The following is a 21,627-nucleotide window of genomic DNA, read 5'->3' on the forward strand; positions in this document are numbered from 1 at the left end:
TGTATTCATTTGGCCTCCTATTTGCGTAAATATGACCTGTGATTAATTGGCGCTTGAACAGTCATTCTGGTCTCTGGTCAGTAATAAAAAAAATCAGAAATAATTTGAAAAAGACGGCGTTACAAAATAATATGAACAATTATGGATTGTGAAAACCCAATAAGAGCCGAAGCCTAGCCTTGAATTTGCTGCGCATCCAAATTTTTGCTCCATGTTATCTGTTGAGTTGGTTTTTTAACAAACAGGCAAAACTTTGACTCCAAAAGAATCCAATAGTAGGCGCAGGTACAACTAGCCATTATGGCAGTTTCCAGAGATTGTTAGAGCAGTTGTTAGGTCTCTACTTCCGGCATAAATAAGATATAAAAGCAAGTTGGCTGCAAAAGCGTATTTGTAGCTCTTATCGGTTTCAAAAAGTTTCAAACTCAAAAAATTTGGCAAAGCTGTTAATATAAAAATGCGGATTAATCCAATCAACAAGCCTTCTCTATACTTAAAAGTTATAAAAAAAACATTTTCCTTGAAAAATTCATAAAACTTTAGCGAAGTTTGATCAAAAAACAAAAAATGCGAGTAAAAAAACGGATTTCCGTCTACTACAAACAAAACTTTAAACCTCGTTGACTCCCTGTAAAAATGAAAATCAGAGTTATCTTTTTAATTTTATATTCAACGCTAGACGAGCTGTCTAATGATACCAATCTCATCTCTCTACGGTAAACATATCGGTTGGCCAAAATTGACTGAACAAAAGAAACCATTTGATTATATAGTTCGTCCCACCAAAAGTGGGCCAGAACAAAAAGATAACAAATCTATTGCATAAAATTGATAAAAAATTTATGTTAGGCAACCCAGGTGACGCAGCACTAACCCAACTCTGGTTTTACCTGATCATGGCTTCCATTTTCAACTTTAGAGCTATTGGAAATTAAACAGATTCTAATCTTAGATTAAAAGCATATTTTTTACAGAAACCAAAAAGAAAGGGAAGACTCAAACCATCATCAAACTACAAAGCATTGAGATTGAAAGAAAAGGTATACGTTCAGGTTTGGTCATTGACGACGAATTAAATTTTAAACAACGTATTGAGAAAATACTTTTTAAAATTAAAGAATTAGGCAGCACGATTTGTTGGCTACAGCAATTCCCAAGGAGCTCTCCTATAGTAAAAGTATTAAAAAAATGTCGTACAACCTGTACTTCCATATTATATGATGTCCTGGCTAATGGTTTTACGAGCTTAACTACAATGACAAATCTTAATGGTGAAATAAAACGATTAATACAAATTATGATTTAATTTCAGAAAAAGAATTGCAAACCACCTACTAATTATTGAAACTGGCTTTTAAAAGTTTTAGAGATCAATGCAGTAGGGTATTTGCAGTCTTTTATTACCACAAAAGAATATTTCGACCTATTTTTTGCGCGGAATGTATTTATAAATCAGCAGTTAATGCAATTAAACCAAAATTGTGCTTAATTTAAAGTGCACTTTTGAACATGTGATATTGGTTTTAAGCTTTATTAAAATGATCATGTAAACGTGGTTTAGTTAATTATAAACCAATTTTATATGATATAATACGTACTATATTTAATAACTTACAATGTTTAAATTTGTTTTGAATTGTACGTCGGGAAGTTTGACTTAGATGTGCATTAACTAATGACAAAACATTGTTGTTTATTGTCAATAACGGACGTCCTCAAGAATTCCCCAATTTCTACTATGGTTCCTACTATGATTGTTTATGCAGCAAATAAAATTTTCTTTTTTTTATGCTGTATGGTTGTTTCGGCTATTTTATAGTTCTATTTCTACTGTCAATTTCAAATTCGTTAGCGCCTTCTTAACTTCACTAGTTTTTCCATAGTCACTCAGATTCGATATAGAGATTTTTGGTAAGAATTTACGCATGGATTAATTGCTGCTTTTTTGTTGTATATTTCAATTAATGAGTGGATTTCAAATGAAATTAACTAATAAAATTGTTTCAATTGAGTCCATTAAATTTTTTTGTGTTCGTTGACAGGTGTCTACTGACAGAAAAACAGTAAGATAAGTAAATAAGTAGAAGTGTTTTCTGGCAAAAAAAACATATGAAGTAGTTAAGGTTTTTTAATGATTATTTCAACAAATGTTTAATTTCAGAGTGAATTCAGCACATAAAATTATTCAATTGAGTTCAGTCAATACTTTTGCGTCTTTCTACAGACGCCCAATAATATTGATTCACAAAACAACATTTTTTAGTTGCCATTGGTTTAAAGCACATCTAAATAATTTTCCCGAATGAATTTATTTAATTGAGCAGTGTCAATATTTTTACCTGTATTTACAGACGACGATATTGATTTTAAAACAATATTATTTGGCTGCCATTGGCTTAAAGCACATCTGAGTAAAATTTCCCGATTGAATTAGACATAGTAAATTTTTCAAAGTTTTAATATAGGAAAATCAAGACTCAGATCAGGCAGATTTGCCCGTGACCATTTGAGTGTACCTCAGCGGCGCTATACTCTCATATTTTTCATTCATAATTTTCCTTTCAGCTTTTAAAGTCAAGAAGAACAGTTTTTCTCATTTTTGTCTTCTTTTTTGTATATAGCAGTATTGTTTTATATTTTTTTTATCAGAGGTCAATTGAGAAGAAATGTTGGAGAAGCATTCGTTGATCAATTTTTGAAATCTTAATCTATGCAGTTTCCAAATTGATTTCTACCAATCTTGTTGACATATTTCATTTCGCTATAGGTTTTAAGCGAACCCTATTTTAAGAACAATTGAAATCATGAAAAATTCCAGATGCGCCATACTGAACCAAATATGCGCCTAACTCTCACTTGATGATGTTTACCTGCTTTTTGCCTCCAATTCTTGATTATAATTTGCTAACATTTTCATCCTTCACAAAAAAAATCTCGATAATACTCGTTAAGATACAAGCACAACACTCAGTAGAGCAACTAGGGTATACTGGTAACCACTGCCAGTATCGGGAGGGTAGGCGTTAAAAGTTTTTCAAAGACCTTTGACTCCAATTAGGCTTGTTTACTACCCAATTCAAAAACAATTTTTTTATTATCTGTTGGAATCCACACGAAATCTTGTAAGAACTTGCAAGTTTCGTACTAATGAGAGCCAATACTTGCTTAATCTTGTAAGTTTTACTAAGAAACTTATTAGGGGATGTACAATCGTACCAAGTTAGTATGAGGAAATGATATCTTGTAAGAACCTGCGTTTTGTGCTAAAGGTACTAAAGGAAGTAAGATCTAACAATTTCTTGTAAGTTTTAGAGAGTCGTACTAAAAATACTTATCTTGCAATTTCTTGCAAGAGGCACAATTATCTTGTAAGTTCTGTTTAAAAAACTTTTAAGATCCTACAAAATTCGTACTAAGGATGCAGAAACTTGCAACAAGTAAGAATTAGTTCGAATCTTGCAAGATAACAATTTATGGGTGACTGGGGCAATCTTGAAGATTATGGCAAGATGTTGTTGAATCTTAAAAGATTCTAACAAGATTAAAATTTTCTTAAAAGGTTCTAAAGTTTAATTTTACAAGGCTTCAAGATTTTGCGCCATAAAACTTCTTGAAATGAGCCCCTTGGTTCTAATCAAAAAGTTCAGAGGTAATAGGATTGCTCGATATTCTAATACGATGCTGACCTATACTAAGTTATTAAATAGGCCACGCATCAATCTTTCGCCCACGCACTAATTTCTACTGCCATCTTATGGTACTGGTGGTATACCAGGTAAGTACTGGTTGTTTTTCAGGTAAGTTTAGGTAATTTTACCTTAACTGTTCAGGTGTGTTTTTCAGGTAAATTTAAGGTATGTTCAGGTAAAAGTTCAGGTAGTGCCCCCTTAATTTTTCAGGTAATTTTCAGGTAAAGTTGAGGTAAGTTAAGGTAAGTTCAGGTAAGGCAAAACTACCTGAACGTTTCAGGTAAGTTAAGGTATTTTTTCAGGTAAATTTACCTGAACTTTATTTAGTGTGTATCTATACCACACCAAGCCTATTTGTTGTCCTATGTATAAATTTTAATAAGAAGAGTTATATCCTGGATTATAGGGAGCTTTTAAGATGCCCTCTGGTTTCCTGGTAAAGCACTCTTATGTTGCTGCGCAAATAACCATACGCATACAGTTACTCAATGTTCGTCGCACTGTTTGATAAGAAATCAATTAATGTTCCTATGCTGCTACAGGACATTTGCAAATAAATCAACGGCAAAATTTCTCTTTTTGTTTACGTGCACTTATCGTTTGTCTCGAGTAGCTCCTTGGAGGGCCTTAAGGTATAGTTTGGATAGTCTGACCTTGAACGGCTTTTAGACTCAACTTTCCTGACTGTCACAGCAATTAGCCAATTTCTCAGATAGTTGATTCCCCTAAGTTAATTTATTACTATACCTCGCAAAAGTTACCCAAGCCGGAAATTAATTGTTTGTCTTCCATTTGTCCACTTTCTCTTATCTTTGCAACGGAAACAGCGAAAATAGTCACAATAAATTAAAGTTTGTTCACGCACCGCCTTTTCAAAACAGGAAGTTTAATCACCTGTGGAAAATAACAAATTACCTGAAAAATGTGCTTAATGCGGCTTGGGTCGTGTTTTCATTTTCGATTAAGCAAATTTCAACCCCACTTGCCCCATAAAAACATCGGAACCCAATCAATCATTGGAAATTGCTGTTCAGGGTAATTTGGTTCCAATACCAGCTGAATTTGATATAGAGCGCCAATATCAGCTTTTTCTTTGTCTTTCATCTTACAAATTTACAGATGACCAGTTAGTAGATTTATTCAAGGCTCAGTTTCTGATTAGAACGATCAGATATCATTGTTTGTCGGATACATTGTCGATGCTCCCATATTTTGTTATATATTTAACAAGAGTTTTCAGGTGCAGACACAATTAAAATATAAACTTTCTCCGTAAAGAATTTTCCATTAGGTAGGAAAACAATTTTTAACAAAAAGGATTGTGTTTTTATTCAATCGTAAAAAATTTAGTGTACTTATAGGATCATTTCCTCGATTTTTTGGATGGAGGTGGTGGGAGGTGATGTGTTTTTGAGAATAATTGAAGCTCGTACAATTTTCCTCATGCTTACTGTTCTCTGGCTACTCTAAAAATGTCTCGTGTGAAATAACAAGATTTTTTCTCGTGTGATTTAAAATCGCACAATTTTTGGTGTTAAAAATGCGTCTCGTGTGATTTCACACGACAAAATTTTCCTCGTGTGACAAAAAATTACACCATTTTTTGTGTGAATTAGAGTATAAAGAAAATTGGAAACTTCTAATGAAATTGAATTTTTTTCGCAAGCTCTTCTATTTGTTATTGTATTGAAAAGTGATAAAATGAACACAAAAGTAATATTTTTTATCAACGTTTATTCAGGTTTAATTGTTGAAAACCAGATTAAATCAACCTAAATTAGAATTGACTGGTTTTCTGACTTTGTCTTTTGTTAATTAGACATTGAAGATAGGTACTAGTTTTTCATTCAGAAATTTATGCGATGGCCGATATTCACCCAAAAAAGGAATCAATTGATAGGGGTTTAAAAATTTTACGGATAACTTATGCAAAGTAAATGTATCGCCCTCAAGAGATATAGGCCCATAATGCTTTGTCAACATTCCAAACTCTATGGGCCTTCTCCTCGCTCCAATCTGTTTTTGTTGAACTTAGGACTGTTCTGCCAATGACAATTTTATGCCATATTGGGCCTTTTTAAGCGATTAGAACCAATGAAATCATTCAAACCAAAAAGGGGGTAAAATGGGCCATCTAAATTGATGTGGTAAAACAATGGTTTAAACGCTCATTTCTAGTGGCTGACAGCTGCACTTTGTAAATGAATTTGATTTTTCTTGGCAATTTAGAGTTCTTGCTCAAAAAATATTTGAGAGCAGGAGGAAAAAGATATTCTAACAAATTGCCGTCGTTACTGTTTTATGAGGTTTTGTAGTATTTTTTTCGGTATTGTATTATAAAAACGGATTCTGGTAAAATAAGAGGGTTACACATAAATTTTTTCATTTGGAAGTTTATTTCATGGCCGATAAACACCGAAAAAGGCCCAATTGAAAAAGTTTAAAGTTTTCACGGATAATGTGTTTAAAGTATAAGTAACGTACTCAAGAGTTGTAGGCCCAAAATGCTTCATCAATATTCCACAGAAATTTCACGAATTTTAATTGACTTTTTGTGTGAATCGCACGATAGATCCTCAGGTTAATCCCGAGATAATCGAGTAATTTTACATGATTTTCCGTGTAAATTGGTCTTTTATCATGTGCCTCTTTTCACTCGAGAAATCGGGTAACAATACACTATTTTTTGTTGAATTGAAACGAGAACTTTTTAGAGTATATTTGCCAAAACTCACAGTCAAAACAATCAATACAGATAAAACTGGCTATTTTTATAATTATTAGGATGAAATTGTTTTTTTCTCTACTTCTATAGTATGATCAACGCCAGAATTGCCACTTTTGTACTCCTACGATTCACAATTTTCCACTAATTGTAAATGTGGACAGCTCATGACATATGGCTGCGGAAGTTTTGACGAATAAACAAAGATTACCATTAATGATCTAGACAACTAGGAAACAGTTCAGAACCTTTAGGAAAATTGTGCTAGGGAAGTCTGAGGTAGTTTGCTCTAATTGTAAATAGTGGATGGCTTTGCAGTGATTATGTAGTTTACTGTTCAATTATGAATGCCTGAATCTGAATAAATAAATTGATTGTCACGAAAATTAGGTATTATAGTTTTTTTGGTCACAATTATGAAAACATAGTTTTAATACCCAGTCAAAATTTCACAGCCAAACCTCTGATCAGACCAACCTGGAGTGAATGTCTGCTGCGTTTGATTTACATCCAATCCAGACCTTGATTAGAGGCTCAGTTGAATGGAGGAAGCTTTCAATACCTAAAAAAAGACAAAATCCAAAAAAGATATGGTCAGTTATGTATTAGTTCAGTCACCTTGAAAACTTTGATCAGTTAGTGGTTTATATTGCAAAAAACTGCTTTTTTCGATTTTAACAGCTGTTTGACAGAAGAAAACAATTTCAATGATTTTTTGATATTATGGAAAATTGGTAACCGTAAGACGGTCCACAATTTTTTATGTTGTTTTATGATAAGTAAGATACCATAAAAAAGAACTTTTTGTTTTTTTTGACGTTTAATGAATTCAAAGCTTGGTCTTGGATATTGTTTGAAAAAAAACTGAAAAAAACTGGATATTTTGTGCGATCGCATATTTTATGGAAAATTTGTACCGTAAAATGGTCCATAAAATATTTTTTGGCGTTTTATGTTAAGCAATATACAATAAAGTGAACGTTGTTTTTTGAGGTTTAATAAATCCGAGACTGAGGTGTCGAATTGATTGTAATCATAAAACGGTTCATGAAATTACTTTTACGGCATTTTATGATTAAGTAGGGCAACATAAAAGTAAATTACAGAAATTTTAAATTTTATGCGCATAAACGTTGTTCTGGAACTGCAGGTGGCCCTTTGGACTGTTTGTCAGCCAAACTTGAAAGTTTTTTATTGTCGTTGTGTGTCTAGTAAGTTTCCATAAAATCCAAAAATGATGTTTCGTGGTTGGTCAGTTTCTTTTAAGCTGGTCACCCCGGGAGGTCTAATCCGAGGTATTTTGAAAAGTGGTTAAGTCTACTTGGCTAAAATCGGAAAAATTTGATCAGAAGCGGTTTGCATCACGCGAAAGTCTGATTAGATTATAAAACTGCAATAGTAATGAAAAACAAAAATTAGATAATAAAAACAAAAAAACGTACATTAAAAAATTGTGAAACCGCATCCTGAACGTTATCATTTTACAAAACCTTAAACCCACTGCGCCAAAAGTTGGCAAAATGATTTTATGAAAATAAGTCAAGATAGCATCAGATAGAACATAAATTAAACAAACTGACTTCCATTCCATCATAAAAGATATAGGGCATGGATTTATTGAGAATTATAAAAATGTAGACAAAAACAAAAAGACAAATTTAAGAAATTTAGTATTTGAAAAAATTAATTTCAATGACATGAAAAATCATAAGCTATCAACTGAAAACATTAAATGAGCTCTGTCGCACGTCTATAGGAAATTATTCAGACCATTGATTATCCAGCTTGACTTACGAATAGAAAAAAGAACAATTACAGGCCAATTTCAGAAAGTCAAAAATTGCAAGAAAACGGCGTCGAATACTTTAAAATCACAATCTACGCTGTGAATTTTTTATCATTTTACAACACCTTAAACCCACTGTGCCAAAAATTGGTAATGATTTTATGAAAATAAGGCAGGGCAATAGTCTGGAAATGGTCTGAACCAGAGTAACACAAAAACAGGACAATGAGTTCGAACTTGTCTGATCAGCCGATGTACCTGTCTGGGACTGTCTGGCCCGAAATGTTTTCGAATACACTTCAAACGCAAAAAAAAAACGTTTTGAGCGCTCGACAGTCCAATTTGTTGTCATTTTGGTTGGGAACATTAACGAGCGTATTAAACTTACGGATATTAAATCAAACACAAAAACGGGAGGTCTTAAAAACAAATCTCATTCTTCACTTCTGAAGATTGCACTTTTCTCTTTTTTAAATAGCAGATCTAAGGAGTAGATATCTGTAACAACTTTTAAGTAGTGAATGTAAAGACTTGGAAGTTATTTTACTTTGTTTTGTAACTTCTGGTGTCTTTAGCGTTCAACATTTCCCTCTTGTATGTAAGAGGTTCGGAAATAGACTTTTGGTCCACTTTTTTTTTATTTTTTACATTTAGAAGGACTATCTATAAAAATTGAAGTGAAAGAAAGAAAGATGCAAAAAGCTAATTGTGACAGACAAAGGCGTTAAACTCAATTGCACTGTTTTTTGATTATCATTTGCCTACATAAAAAAGGGTTATATATCTTCCGTCAAATCTTTTTAGCGACACTGCAACTTTAGCGTTGTTTGCGGAACTTTATACCCTGGTTTTTCCTGATTTTATTACACTGTATCCTCAGATTATCGCATCATTACATGAAGTCTTTCTTGCCTCATATTGCGAAAATACATCGTGGAACGTTCAAATGAACATCAAACAACATTAGCAGCATGATTGGTAAATTTAAATTACCTTGGATCAATAAAACCTTCGTCAATTTTTAATGAAGATACATGTTCAGTTCAGTTTGTTCACGCCCCTTCGCACCAAATGAAAATTGAATTATCGATTTGAATTATGTCACACTGCTTTGATGATGAAAAACACCGAAAATGTTCTTCTGTTGTCATTGCTGCTTATCCGTGACAGGAAATCATCTTCGTTTATTGTTTATGAATTAGTTATAACGGGTCAAGAGTTCTAGTTAAAAGGAAAGTTCTACTTTCCGGTTGAAAAAATCAGTAAGAGATGGAAAAAAAAATTTGTTTTCAATGTGGTGATAGTTAGCGTCGTTAAATTAGATTTCCACGCCAGTGGTGCGGAACAAAAACTAATTTCGGCAGCCAAAAATTTCTATAGAAGTTAACTTTCCCTTATTTTCCGGCAATAATTACGTAATTCCTTTCAAGACAAATTATTATTTATCGACAAATTTTGTTTCATTACTAAAGCAGCCCAACCAAAGAGAATTTAGGCATATTGACATTATTTGATGTTTAGTTCCTCCCCAAAAACAAGAAAGAAATTGCATGTGCATGTAGCGTGTGAACTAGTTTTGAATTTGAAGCGGGTGAGTGAACAAATTTTCCATTTGAGGTGATCAGGATAAGGATATAACGTACTTCCTTCGATGCATTCATTCCTTTTCCTTTAACATCAAAAGTAACAAGTTTCTCTCATGGGAGCACTAACTCTTAACTAACTATCTGATACATTTACTCCAGTGTTAAAATTTCAAACTAATTCTTAAAGAAAATTTCTTATTTTGTGGGTTAGCGTTTTTGGGTTTATTCATTGGATATTAACCGCCTTTTCTGATGTTTATACAAAAGGAATACATTATTGGTATGGATTAGATCAGAACAAATTACCCCCAATTTCAAACAACTGAAAGTTGCCTTAAAATAATATTTTTGCTCTTAGTTACAATAACACATATTGAGCTATTATTTATTCATTCGTTTACGGTTTGGGGAAAATTTCTTCAGGTTATGGAAGCAAAATTCAAAAGACTATAATCAGATCGTGTTTACCTAAATTACTGCTGCGTATGATTTGGAGTTGCAAAAAGTTTTTGAAGAAAAATGAACGTTACAAATCATACAAGACTTCACAAAAATCTTTCGTATCATGTCAGCTAGAAAAGAAACATCTATTTTCGTTTGAGCTTATAACAGGTTCCACCATCCATGATAGTATATGTAATACTTTTAATTGTCAACATTTATAAGTTTCAACTTAACGTGGGTTTACCTGCAGAAAAAAAGGAGAAATAATTATCTTTCGTTTGTAACGTTCAGTCACAATCACTAGGGATGTAATGGGACGATGACAGTGCATTACAAGTTGATCATAGGTTGCAGTGTGGCATTCGTGGGTCTGTTGATCTTCTCAATCGTGCAACAGATCCGCAATTTCATCTGTAGAACTGAGAATCCCGTCTCTTCTATCAACTTTTATAGCAATGCGAATGGATTCCACGACAGCTCAGGTACTACAACTGTTAAGATCATTCTCACCTTCATTCTCACCTTCAAATTCAAACCTGAAAGCTGAATTTTTTCGATGAACCTATGTTTCCTTAATAATTGAAACATATCCTAAATCTCATCCAGCTTATCAGACAATAAAATGCCAACCTTGTTTATAAGTTCGATTCGCGAAAAGTCTTTCATGCCAATATAATGTTCCTTTTCTAACTCCTTTTTTCTATCTTTCAGAAATGTTAACTTTTTCTGAAAGAATAAACTGACGAGAAATTTATTTTGGACGCACTCAATGTCTTGAACAGAGTAATAAATTGGAAAGATGTTGCAACAAAAGATGTTTGACTTAATGCCTAAATTAATTGTTTTCCCAGTGATATACTGAGGTTTTCTTCAATTACTTGATTTATGGCAGCTGAATATTGTAAGTTACTCAACAATGACGCATTTAATGAAAGTTTTAGAACCCTTTGGGCAATAGAATTTGGCTTTAATTCAGAATGCGTTTTATTTCTCCAGAGATTTACGAGTCCAGGTATACACATAAAAATTTGACCTCACTTTTGTCAGTTATTGCAACTGAATTTAATATAATCTGTTCATTTTATTTTTTCTTCGGCATCACCAAAATATCATGAGATCGTTATTCAAGGCTGTAAAGATCGATGAACCATTTCTAGGTTTCATGATGAAAACACTTATCCGAGTATCTATCATGTAGGGTCATATCAGATATATAAACCAACCAATGTAGAGTTTTCATTGTGAAGAGCTGACATGTACAATTTCATTTGTGGAATATTCGCCAGTGGTTCTGATAAGATCTTTATGATATGATCACTCTAATTATTTTATATTAAGGCATCTTGTCATATTTAATATGAAAAATAGTCAGAATCACTGTTCGCCGATTTGATAAAGTTTCATATATTTAAGTGATTGTGTTCACTGGATTCAGTCTTCATGCTCCTCCGGATAACTCTACTGATCGCCACCCGATGACTATAGAGTTGAGTGCCTTCCAAGTTAGCAGACATTGTCACTGTCTCAATGGGTCCACAGACACAAACCTCAATTATCACTCCTGTGACACAATACTCAGGGCTAATTCCTCTCAAGGCATCACTGGTTAGTACTGCAAAGAAAGTGAACAAGCATCTATAGTAATCAAAATTGAGCAGATTTATTCTGTCCAATCCACCCCCACTGTTTTTATGTCCCCCACTAACAAATTACCAGTTATTTTTAGCATGTTACAATGAAACAAAATAGCACGTGGAGTTATAAGACGAATCTAAGCGAGGAGGGCGATTCAAAGAAGCAATGCTGCTGGAGAAAAGAACAGTCTGAAATGCAGGGAATAATAAAAAAAAGAGATCAGCTGGCTGCGGCCCAATGCTGCTTTACGGCGATTACAAAGAACAAACAAATAACTTTAAAAAGCAAAGTTCTACTGTGACGCATTCAACTTAAGTTTTCAGCATTCGTGCTATCCTTGTTTGCCTTGCTTTAATTGGCACCCCCGTTGAGATGTCGAATTATGAAAAGACCGTGGTCGACCAATATCGGGTATAAAAAGACCATGGTCGACCAATGTTGGGTATGAAATGATTTTAGGTTGACCCTAATAGTCTTGGTCGGCTTTAGGTCGGCCCTAATGGTCATGCTCCACTTTATGGTCTTGAACTACTTTAAGTCGACCGATATGGCACTGGTCGACCTTGGGTTTCAAATGATGCTTTTTGCATATAATGTAATTGCAAGTGTTAATGGTTTTGCTTCAGTTGGCAAAAACTTTTGGCCCAGGACAAAATTTCTTTTTAAAAAAATCTTTAAAAAAATTGATTGGTTTTGCTTCAGTTGGCAAAAACTTTTGGCCCAGGACAAAATTTCTTTTTAAAAAAATCTTTAAAAAAATCTTAAAATGGCCCAGGACAAAATTTCTTTTTAAAAAAATCTTTTTAAAAAATTCTTTAAAAAAAACCAACATTTTGTCCTTCTATTTTACATCATTGAGATGTTTCTAGTGCATTTGATTTTGTCTTTGTACATACGAAGTGCTCAACACTGGGATTTAAAGAACCCATAAACCCCTAAAAAAGCACCAAATATTTGGTAAAAAAGAACTATGAAGTAGAATTTAGGTCGACCGTACTGGATATGAAAAGACGATTGGTCGACTTTTGAAAAGACTTTAGGTCGACGTTACTAAGGGAGTCGACCGTGTATTTAAGGTAGGGAAACTATCCCCCATGTCGATTTTATAAGTCTTTTCATAAATTCGACCTCTCAATGGGGGCATTCAATTCTTCACTGGATTAGCCTCGCTACTTTAAATATACCTAAAAAGTAATTAAAAAATCAATCCTTAAAGCAACAGATTTGAAAGTTTTGTTTCTTTTGAGGGTAGAAATTTAGTTCGGAAGATTTTAAAATTATAAATTACCGTTTTCAGTCCTCTATTCGCGGGCCGAGAAAATTTGCTAAAAATTTGTAAGATAAGCAGCAACTAGCGTTGACAAGTTGGAAAACTTGACGCAATTTCGCTACATAATTTTGCGTTGAATGCGTTAAATTTAGAGACATTAAATCAACGCATTCAAGCAAAATTGAGTAAGAAATTAGTGGTGAATTTTCCGCCTTGTTAACGCCAGATACAGATTATCATACATAATTTTCCGTTTAACTTAGCATAAATCTTACATATTTTTGGTAGAATTTAGCTGAGGTGTTACATAATTTTGCATTGATTTTAGCGTTGATCTTACAAAAAATCAATGGGTAGAACTCTTTGTATGAGACTCCTTTCCAGCATATTTGGCGGATCTTCTGCCACTGTGCCACAGATTCCTTGTTTTTTTTAAAAACCGGACTCTTTATAAATTGGACTAAAACATCGCGTTGCAAAAAATTGTGGTGTGTCGAAGCATAAAATTGGAACAATTTGTTGTTTTGAAGCGTAGTTCATATTAATTTTCAGTACTTATTAGTTGCAATTAGCGAAGGTTTTTAGGGTTCTATTGACAATTGTTGAGTTCCATTAATTTACATTTTTAGTTTTAGAAGAGTTTTCGGTGCACTCTACATCAGTAATCAAAAAATCAGTAATCTTAAAATCAGTAACTTTAAAATCAGTAACCTAACCCTAAACCCGCACGTACCCAATCAACCCTACCCAGGTACCCAATCCCCCCCCCCGCACACACACACAAACGCAAACCCTTACTTAGTCCGTCAAAAAAATGTAAAATGAGCGGTAAATTAAATTCAAAATTATTTAAGATCTACGCTTAGAAACTGGAAATCATGTAAGGTCTACGCTAAGCCCAACGCAAAATTATGTAAGATCTAAGTGAAATTCAACGCAGAATTATGTAAGATTTGCGCTAAATCCAACGCAAAATTATGTGAGATCTACACTTAAAAACGCAAAATTAAGTAAGATTGACGGTGAATGCGTTGAATCTATGTAATATCTACACTCAAGCGTAGATCTTACCTAAGTTTTACGCTTTCACGCCAATCTTACACAATTTTGCGTTTTTTTCTGCTTTGACACTTCGGCCCGGGTTGCTTAATGTTAAATAAATGATTTTTTGTATTTTTATTTCGCCTTTTCTCATAAAATTAAACTTTTTAGTTTTCGCCTAATGTCTACAAAAAAATTCATTGTGTTAATTCCATGGATGAATTTCGAAATGTCTTTCTCGATACTAATTGTGAAAAGACACTGTTCGCACAAACAATTAAATACTTGAAGTTGTTCTTAAGTAATTATCAATAAAGTTTTGGACCAATTACATGATAAAAATATCGTCTTGGAAAAAGGCAACGTTAAATATAAAATGCTGACAACATATGTCAAAAAATTGCAAAATGAGTAAAAATTTTTTCTGGACTTTGGCAACGTGATTTGAGATGTCTAGGCGCTGGCATAAACTATTCTATAACGCAGGAATTAATTGAATACAATAAATTTGACTAAGCCTAAATTTTTTGAACCAAAGCTTGAATTCACGTACAGAAGCCTTTGCAAATAATATATTGTTATTTAGTTGCTATTACAAACAAGTGTTTCGTTTTTGGCAGCGATAATTTTGTTTGCTCCGATATTCAATTCCCTAGTCTAATACCGACGGCTATCTTGCAAGATCTTGCAAGAATCTTGCAAGAGTCCTGTAAGATTACGCACCATCTTGCAAGATCTTGCAAGATTCTTGCAAGATCTTGCAAGATAGCCGTCGGATATGCAAGAATCTTGCAAGATAAGCGTCGATCTTGTAAGATTCTTGCAAGATAGGCGTCGAACTCTTGCAAGATTCTTGCAAGATAAGCGTCGAATTCTTGCAAGAATCTTGCAAAATAAGCGTCTGATTTTTGCAAGGGTCTTGCAAGATAAACGACGAATTCTTGCATGACCCTTGCAAAATGGGCGTCTGGAAGACTAGTCTTAGCTTGAGCGCGGGCTTTTTTGGCTTCTTTGCTGTCTAGAGTCGGTGCATTACTAAGCTCCAGAAGGAGCGCACCTGATCTCTAGCCACCAAAGAAAAAAAAAGACCCTAAAGAGCTAAGACTAATGCGCGAAGGGGTCACAAACAAGGGCGGGGGGTTATCGCGCTGCACGAAAGGGGTCACAGACAAGGGCGGAAAAGTAGCCTTAGCTTGAGCGTGGGCTTTTTTGGTTTCTTTGATGTCTAGAGTCGGTGCATTACTATGCTCCAGAAGGAGCGCACCTGATCTCTAGCCACCAAAGAAAAAAAAGACCCTAAAGAGCTAAGACTAATGCGCGAAGGGGTCACAAACAAGGGCGGGGGGTTATCGCGCTGCACGAAAGGGGTCACAGACAAGGGCGGAAAAGTAGCCTTAGCTTGAGCGTGGGCTTTTTTGGTTTCTTTGATGTCTAGAGTCGGTGCATTACTATGCTCCAGAAGGAGCGCACCTGATCTCTAGCCATCAAAAAAAAGAACCGAAAGAGCTAAGACTAATGCGCGAAGGGGTCACAAACAAGGGCGGGGGGTTATCGCGCTAAACGAAGGGGTCACAAACAAGGGCGGGGGGTTATCGCGCTGAAGAAAGAAAGAGGCAAACATATAAATGAACATCTAAATGCACCAGAAAGGGGGCACAGAGAGGGGTGGGGGTTATAGCACCGAAAGAAAGAAACATAAATGAACATCTAAATGCACAAGAAAGGGGGCACAGAGAAGGATGGGGTTCAAGCGAACGAAAAACGAACGAGCGCAGAGCGAGCGAAACAGAAACGAACGAGCGGGAAAGCGAGCGAACGAAAAACGAGCGAGCGCAAGGCGAGCGAAACAGAAACGAACGGGCGGGAAAGAGAACGAACAAAAACGGGGCGAGCGAAACAGGAACGAACGAAATGGAAAGCGAGCGAACGAAAAACGAGCGAGCGCAAGACGGGCGAAACAGACATGAACAAACGGGAAAGCGAGCGAACGAAAAACGAGCGAGCGCAAGGCCAGCGAAACAAACGAGCGGGAAATCGAGCGAACGAAAACCTACCAAGCGCAGAGCAAGCGAAACAGAAACGGACGAGCGGGAAAGCGAGCGAGCGAAAACAATCTGCCCAGAAGGCACCCCTAGAAAGAAAAGCCCTTGCCATAAGGCAAGATAGGGAGAGAGAGAGGAAAGGAACAATTGCCCAGAAGGCAACAAACAGACAGACAGAGTATGGAAGCGAGCGAAGCAAAAACAAAAGAGCGAGAGAGAGAGAGGGAGAAGCGAAAGAAAAAAGAAACAAAGCAAGGAGTGAGAGGGAGAGAAGGAGTGAGAGAGAAGTGACAGAGGGAGAGAGTGCAAATTGATTTCACTTCATCAAGGTAAGCGCTCAGGAAATTTTGTTCTCATCATAGCGCATCATTGGAATAAATTAGAAATAAGACCTGTGACCAGTGAAAAACAAAAAAGTCAAAACAAAAAAGACGGAGAGAAATGACTGATAGCAAACCATCAGAAAGTCTATAATCACAAACCAAAATGCCGATTTCATTTCATTCTTGTCATCGCTCAGAAAACTTGTGTGAAAACACCATATCAATGGCCCACAAGATGAGATAACAAAAGAAACATAAGAAAATAGCAAAGAACGACAAAAACGAAACTCGAGCTAGCGCTCAGAAAACTGTGTTCCCATCACTGCACATAAATGGAAAATAGAAGAAAAAAATGTCAGTGACAAAAAGCGAGAATGAACGTTAGAATCAATGGACCATAAAGGAAAATGCCAATGAAATGGTACAATTAACCAAAGAGCGCTCAGAAACTTTTCAGTTTTCATCACAGCGCACAAAGGTAGAAAAATGAGAACGGCAAAAATGTGGCATCACTGGTGAAAAGACGTGTAAAAAGAACATATAAGGCATTATAAAGACAATGGTAAAACATCAACAATGAAATGACGCGCTCAGAAGTTATCAGTTAATGAGAAAAAAATATGAAAGCAAACACCAAAGCAAGAGCAAAAGCAAAAACGGACATGGATTTTGAGCATGAGCAGACAGGAGCCGCTCCGAAGAAAACAGCGGACCAGGAGGAACCAAGACCTAAAAAAGCAATTATTTGAACCAAAGATCGAAGCAAGAAAAAAACAAACCAACACAAAACGAGTGAACAACAAAATGAGCACCAATTTAAATAGGCACAGAAAACGAATGTAATGAAAGTGAAGGAACACGATCAGAAATTATCTGCGAAATAAAACCCGGGTAAAATCAAACAAGAAACGAGTAAAGTACAAGATTGAATCGAAAGAAAAACCCATAGAACAACACAAAACAGAACCAACGGACGCCAGGACAACAAAAACGCTTTCAAATGAGCAGTTAAAATCACCACTGCCTAATTACTAAAGCAGGAGACAAACAAAATGAACAAAGAACACATCTAAATAGCAATATCGAATCTCACCAAGACAAAAAACAGACCAGAGACAACTAGATTCTAAAAATGCAATAACCAAATAAATGCCTCTAAATGCAGTGCAGGCCCAGGTTAATCTTAGGAATCAAAAATCAGCTCCAAGAAACTCATCACAGCGCGTCATGAACAATCAAAATCAACAAACAATAAACAAAAGGCACAAAAGACTTGAATTGAAAATTACAACAATAAAAACGAACACTGACAAACATAACGATATAACGAAAAATATAAGACCATCAAAAACAAAAGCAAAGAACCACCATACCAACACAAAACAGAATCAGTGGACTCAAGGACCAAGAGGACGCTTTCAAATGAGCAGTTAATAATCACCACTGCCCAATTTGAAAAGCAGCAAACACAAAAACTCAACAAAGACCACAAAATTAACAGCAAAATCAAGACCAGAGACAAAGAGATTGTGAAAAAGCAACCAGCAATTAAATGGCGTTATAAATTCGGAACAGGGCAGATACAAATAGAGCTAAAAGCTGCTCTAATAAACTCATCACAGCGCGTCATAGACAGTAGAAAAAATTTATGATTTAGCAAATTAAACCAGAGATTCATGCAAATGAAATAAAAAATAAAAAGCTCGCAAACATGCCAAAGGATTTATCACAGCATATCTGATCAACCACTACATCAAACTAAATCGAGGCTAAAGATCAAGTATTTTCATCACAGCGCGTCATACATGGACAAACAGCTATTTTTTAACAACACACAAATCTGGAATTTATGCAAGTTACAAAGAAAAGAGAATTTGAAAATCATTTTCAATCAAAGAATCAAAACAAACTTTTCAATAAAAATGCGAAGGCAGGAGACAGTTAAATCAGACAGTATCACTTTGCAGATTAGCAACTTATCACCAATAGATTAGAGGCACAAAAATCAAGTTTATAAAAATGAAAAAGGCCAATTCTACAATTAACCTTAACGAAAACAATAAACCTTAAGGAAGAGACTAATTCTACAATTAGTCTTGCATCGGAAAAAAGAAATACAGGGAGCTAGAATTAAATTAACTCAACCAGGAACTCATTGACACAGAGGCACTTATTTAAAGACTCTAGTACAAATAAGCCGATTCAACAAAGCAAGAAAGTCCAGTTTTCCGTCATTAGTGAGGTGGCACGGGTCACTTAGTTCGAAATGCTTGGGTTTCAGTTTTGGAGCAACGTAATTTTTTCCCAGAATATCATGCAACATAGTATTAACGGTCTCTACGGCAACAGGGCACATATCGCTGCGTTTCCACACTCCTATCACGAAAACTTGCGTGCCGTCCCGCGCGGTACAGTTCGCAAAACTAGCAAGATTGAGCGCAACTTCTTTGGGGGGTTTGGCAGGGATGTTAAAGAAATCAGCTAAATCATTGTTTCCAACAGCCACCACAACTGTATCATATTGCCTTGCGGCTAGGCTAACGTAAGGGCCAAGCTCGTGGGATCTCATGTCGCTCATTGCCAGAACGTCGATTTGGAACTTCGATAGCAAAGAGTCGTAATATATGTCTTGTTTCAAATGTCTGGTATTTGAATCTCCGATGACCAGTATTGAACTAAACAAAATTTTATATAACAAAAGACAACAACAAACATTAAACAGATAAACAGAAAAAGATAGCTTAGACAGTCACTTGCCAATAATATTCAAATTTTTAAAGAACCTTTCAATTGCTTAGAAGCTGCCAAAAAGAAAACTGTTCCAAAATTTGATGGAAAAATTTTGTTTGATAAGATCACTTACTATTTAACACGCCATTGTTGAGTTCGCCTGGTAGGAGCCCCTAAACAGTCTATGCAGTATCTTGAGTTCTTTGATATATAAGATTAGCGAGAAAACAAATAAAAGAACGCCAAAAAATCCGACAAAAAGATTACTTAAAACTTGAATGCTATTGATTCTACAATCAATAGATCGAAAAAAAGCATATTGATTATAAGCTAATTATGTCCCTCCTTCATCACGCTGATTTTTAAACCCTCACAAACGGGAAGAGCAACCACTTTATAGCATAAGTTAGCAACAGAGCACAACTCTAGGGGTCCCAAGTTTTTTACTTCATATAAAACTTCACAAAAAGTGGTTACACTTTCCGGGAGAATATTGAGTTTTGAAATATTTGTATAATACCTTACGACCGCTTATATATCGTCTTCAATTTTCGCAAAACACTGAATCTGAACAAATTTTTTGTCTTTCAATTGAACAACACTTTCACTAACATTGTCGTTTAGTCTAGTATAAGAGAGCGAACAAAATTTTTTTCCAATATCATTCACGTACCGAGTAAAAGTTTTTGTAGCAATTTTTTCTTCACAGTAAATTTTTATTTCGCTAGCTAATTTCGTAAAACTTTCGATGCATGAAACTTTTACACTAGTTATATCTAACTCATCTAGAGAATTTTGTTGCTTTAAAAACCGATCGACCATTTTTTCTGGGTTCTTTATTGTTCCGGAGAGGGCAGATAGTAATTGATGGTTTGCTGATTCAAAAAAAATAGCGGAAAAAAGCCAAAGGGGACCATTTCGGCGGACCTGCTCAACTAAGTGACGCATTGTGTGAAAATTGAAGGATTGGGATTCGAGTCCATACAAATCAAGGAAATTTTCAAAGTACGAATTAATCAAAGCATCGGCAGGCTGAAGATATTCAACATCAAAACTTCCATCAGACAACAGCCTAATTGCAAAACTTAACTTGCAAAAGCTCTCAAATTAAATGTTTGAGACGTTTAAATTATCAAACACTAAGGGGCCAATATGGAAAAAGAACAGCTTAAAGTCGAATGCCTTCCAAAATGTAAGATCTTTCAAATTTTTCGTGCGGTGCAATATATCAAAAGGAATTTTACAATTAGAGACAAGATTTTCCAGCTCTTTTAGAGTACCTCCCTTCGCTAGGGAAATCAGAAACTTAGATAAAATTTTTGCAGTACCTAAACAAACTTGATGCATAGGATCTATAACAAAATCCCATGGTGAATTAAAAAACTTACTCAGTGGAGTGATCGATTTTACACCGTTGACAGCAATTCGTCTTTTTTCAGCAAGCTCGCCACAAGCTTGAAACGTGTTTTTTTCTCGAAGAATGAAGGGCTTAGACACTTCTTCACAAACAATACTCCGATATCTTAAAAAAACACGACCAATGGACTCAAATAACACACCATTCGAAAAACTTTCTAACTCAAGACATACTCTTTGTAGCATGTCATCAAAGTCGGGCTTCGACTCGCCATACCAAAGCGCCAAAAGACAGATATTTGAGTAAGAAGATCTTAAAACAGGGGGCAAATTAAAAATCTGAACCCAAGTAGGCCACACAGAAAGTTTACTTGACTTGAAAATTGGAGCTCCATCTGTATTGAAAACCAGCTGCAGTTCAGACTTGCAAAATGCGTCAGTAGGGGTTTCCCAATTACACAGATTCGACCAGGACTGCTGAATATAAGAAATATTTTTCTTGACAATACGATTAAGTTGCGGAATGAGATCAATCATAAGCAACTTTGACGAACCAAAAGATGTACTTGTTACCAACGGAAGGTTTGTGGCGGGAATATCAGCAAAGATTATTGGGGTAGGGCAAAACGCTTGCAAAAAACCTCAGAAAATCAGTTTTTACAACATCCGAGAGCTTATGCTTATTTGAAAGGCTAGAAAACTTTTGAATGAACTCATGGTGCGTGACGTTGGCTCCTTCGTACAAGTTAAAATCCAAGGAAATGGGGGCGGGTAGATTTTCATCAATTTTATCACAAAATTTTCCCTCTTCAAAATTTTGGAGGTTAACAGGCGATGAACAACGGAAAGCTTCCACTTGATTTTGGTTCGGAGACGAGGGCGAGTCTATATCATCTGTTGATGCATCATCCGATTCAGTTAGGTTTTGAAAAGTTTCCTCAATTGGAGTTAAAGTCGACCGTTCCAAATCTCTACTGTCGTCAGACCAAGCAAAAAATGA

At 35.3% G+C, this 21,627-nt stretch overlaps 1 protein-coding gene across 2 annotated transcripts in view; it reads left to right on the forward strand.

Annotated features, from left to right (window-relative positions):
- Nucleotides 1-21,627, forward strand: part of LOC142336116 (uncharacterized) — a 186,516-nt gene that overhangs the window by 119,625 nt on the left and 45,264 nt on the right. The window contains exons 1-3 of one of the 2 annotated variants that reach the window (XM_075384665.1): nucleotides 9,016-10,307; nucleotides 10,535-10,712; nucleotides 11,644-11,835. In XM_075384665.1, the coding sequence (XP_075240780.1) occupies nucleotides 10,272-10,307; nucleotides 10,535-10,712; nucleotides 11,644-11,835 (406 nt within the window). In that variant the 5' untranslated portion in view covers nucleotides 9,016-10,271. Of the gene's footprint in view, nucleotides 1-9,015; nucleotides 10,308-10,534; nucleotides 10,713-11,643; nucleotides 11,836-21,627 lie in introns of those variants that run through there. The other variant, XM_075384666.1, reaches the window with a different exon arrangement.

This window comes from Convolutriloba macropyga, chromosome 3 (genome assembly GCF_964194025.1).
Source record: "Convolutriloba macropyga chromosome 3, txConMacr16.3, whole genome shotgun sequence".
Taxonomy (NCBI): Eukaryota; Metazoa; Xenacoelomorpha; order Acoela; family Convolutidae; genus Convolutriloba; species Convolutriloba macropyga.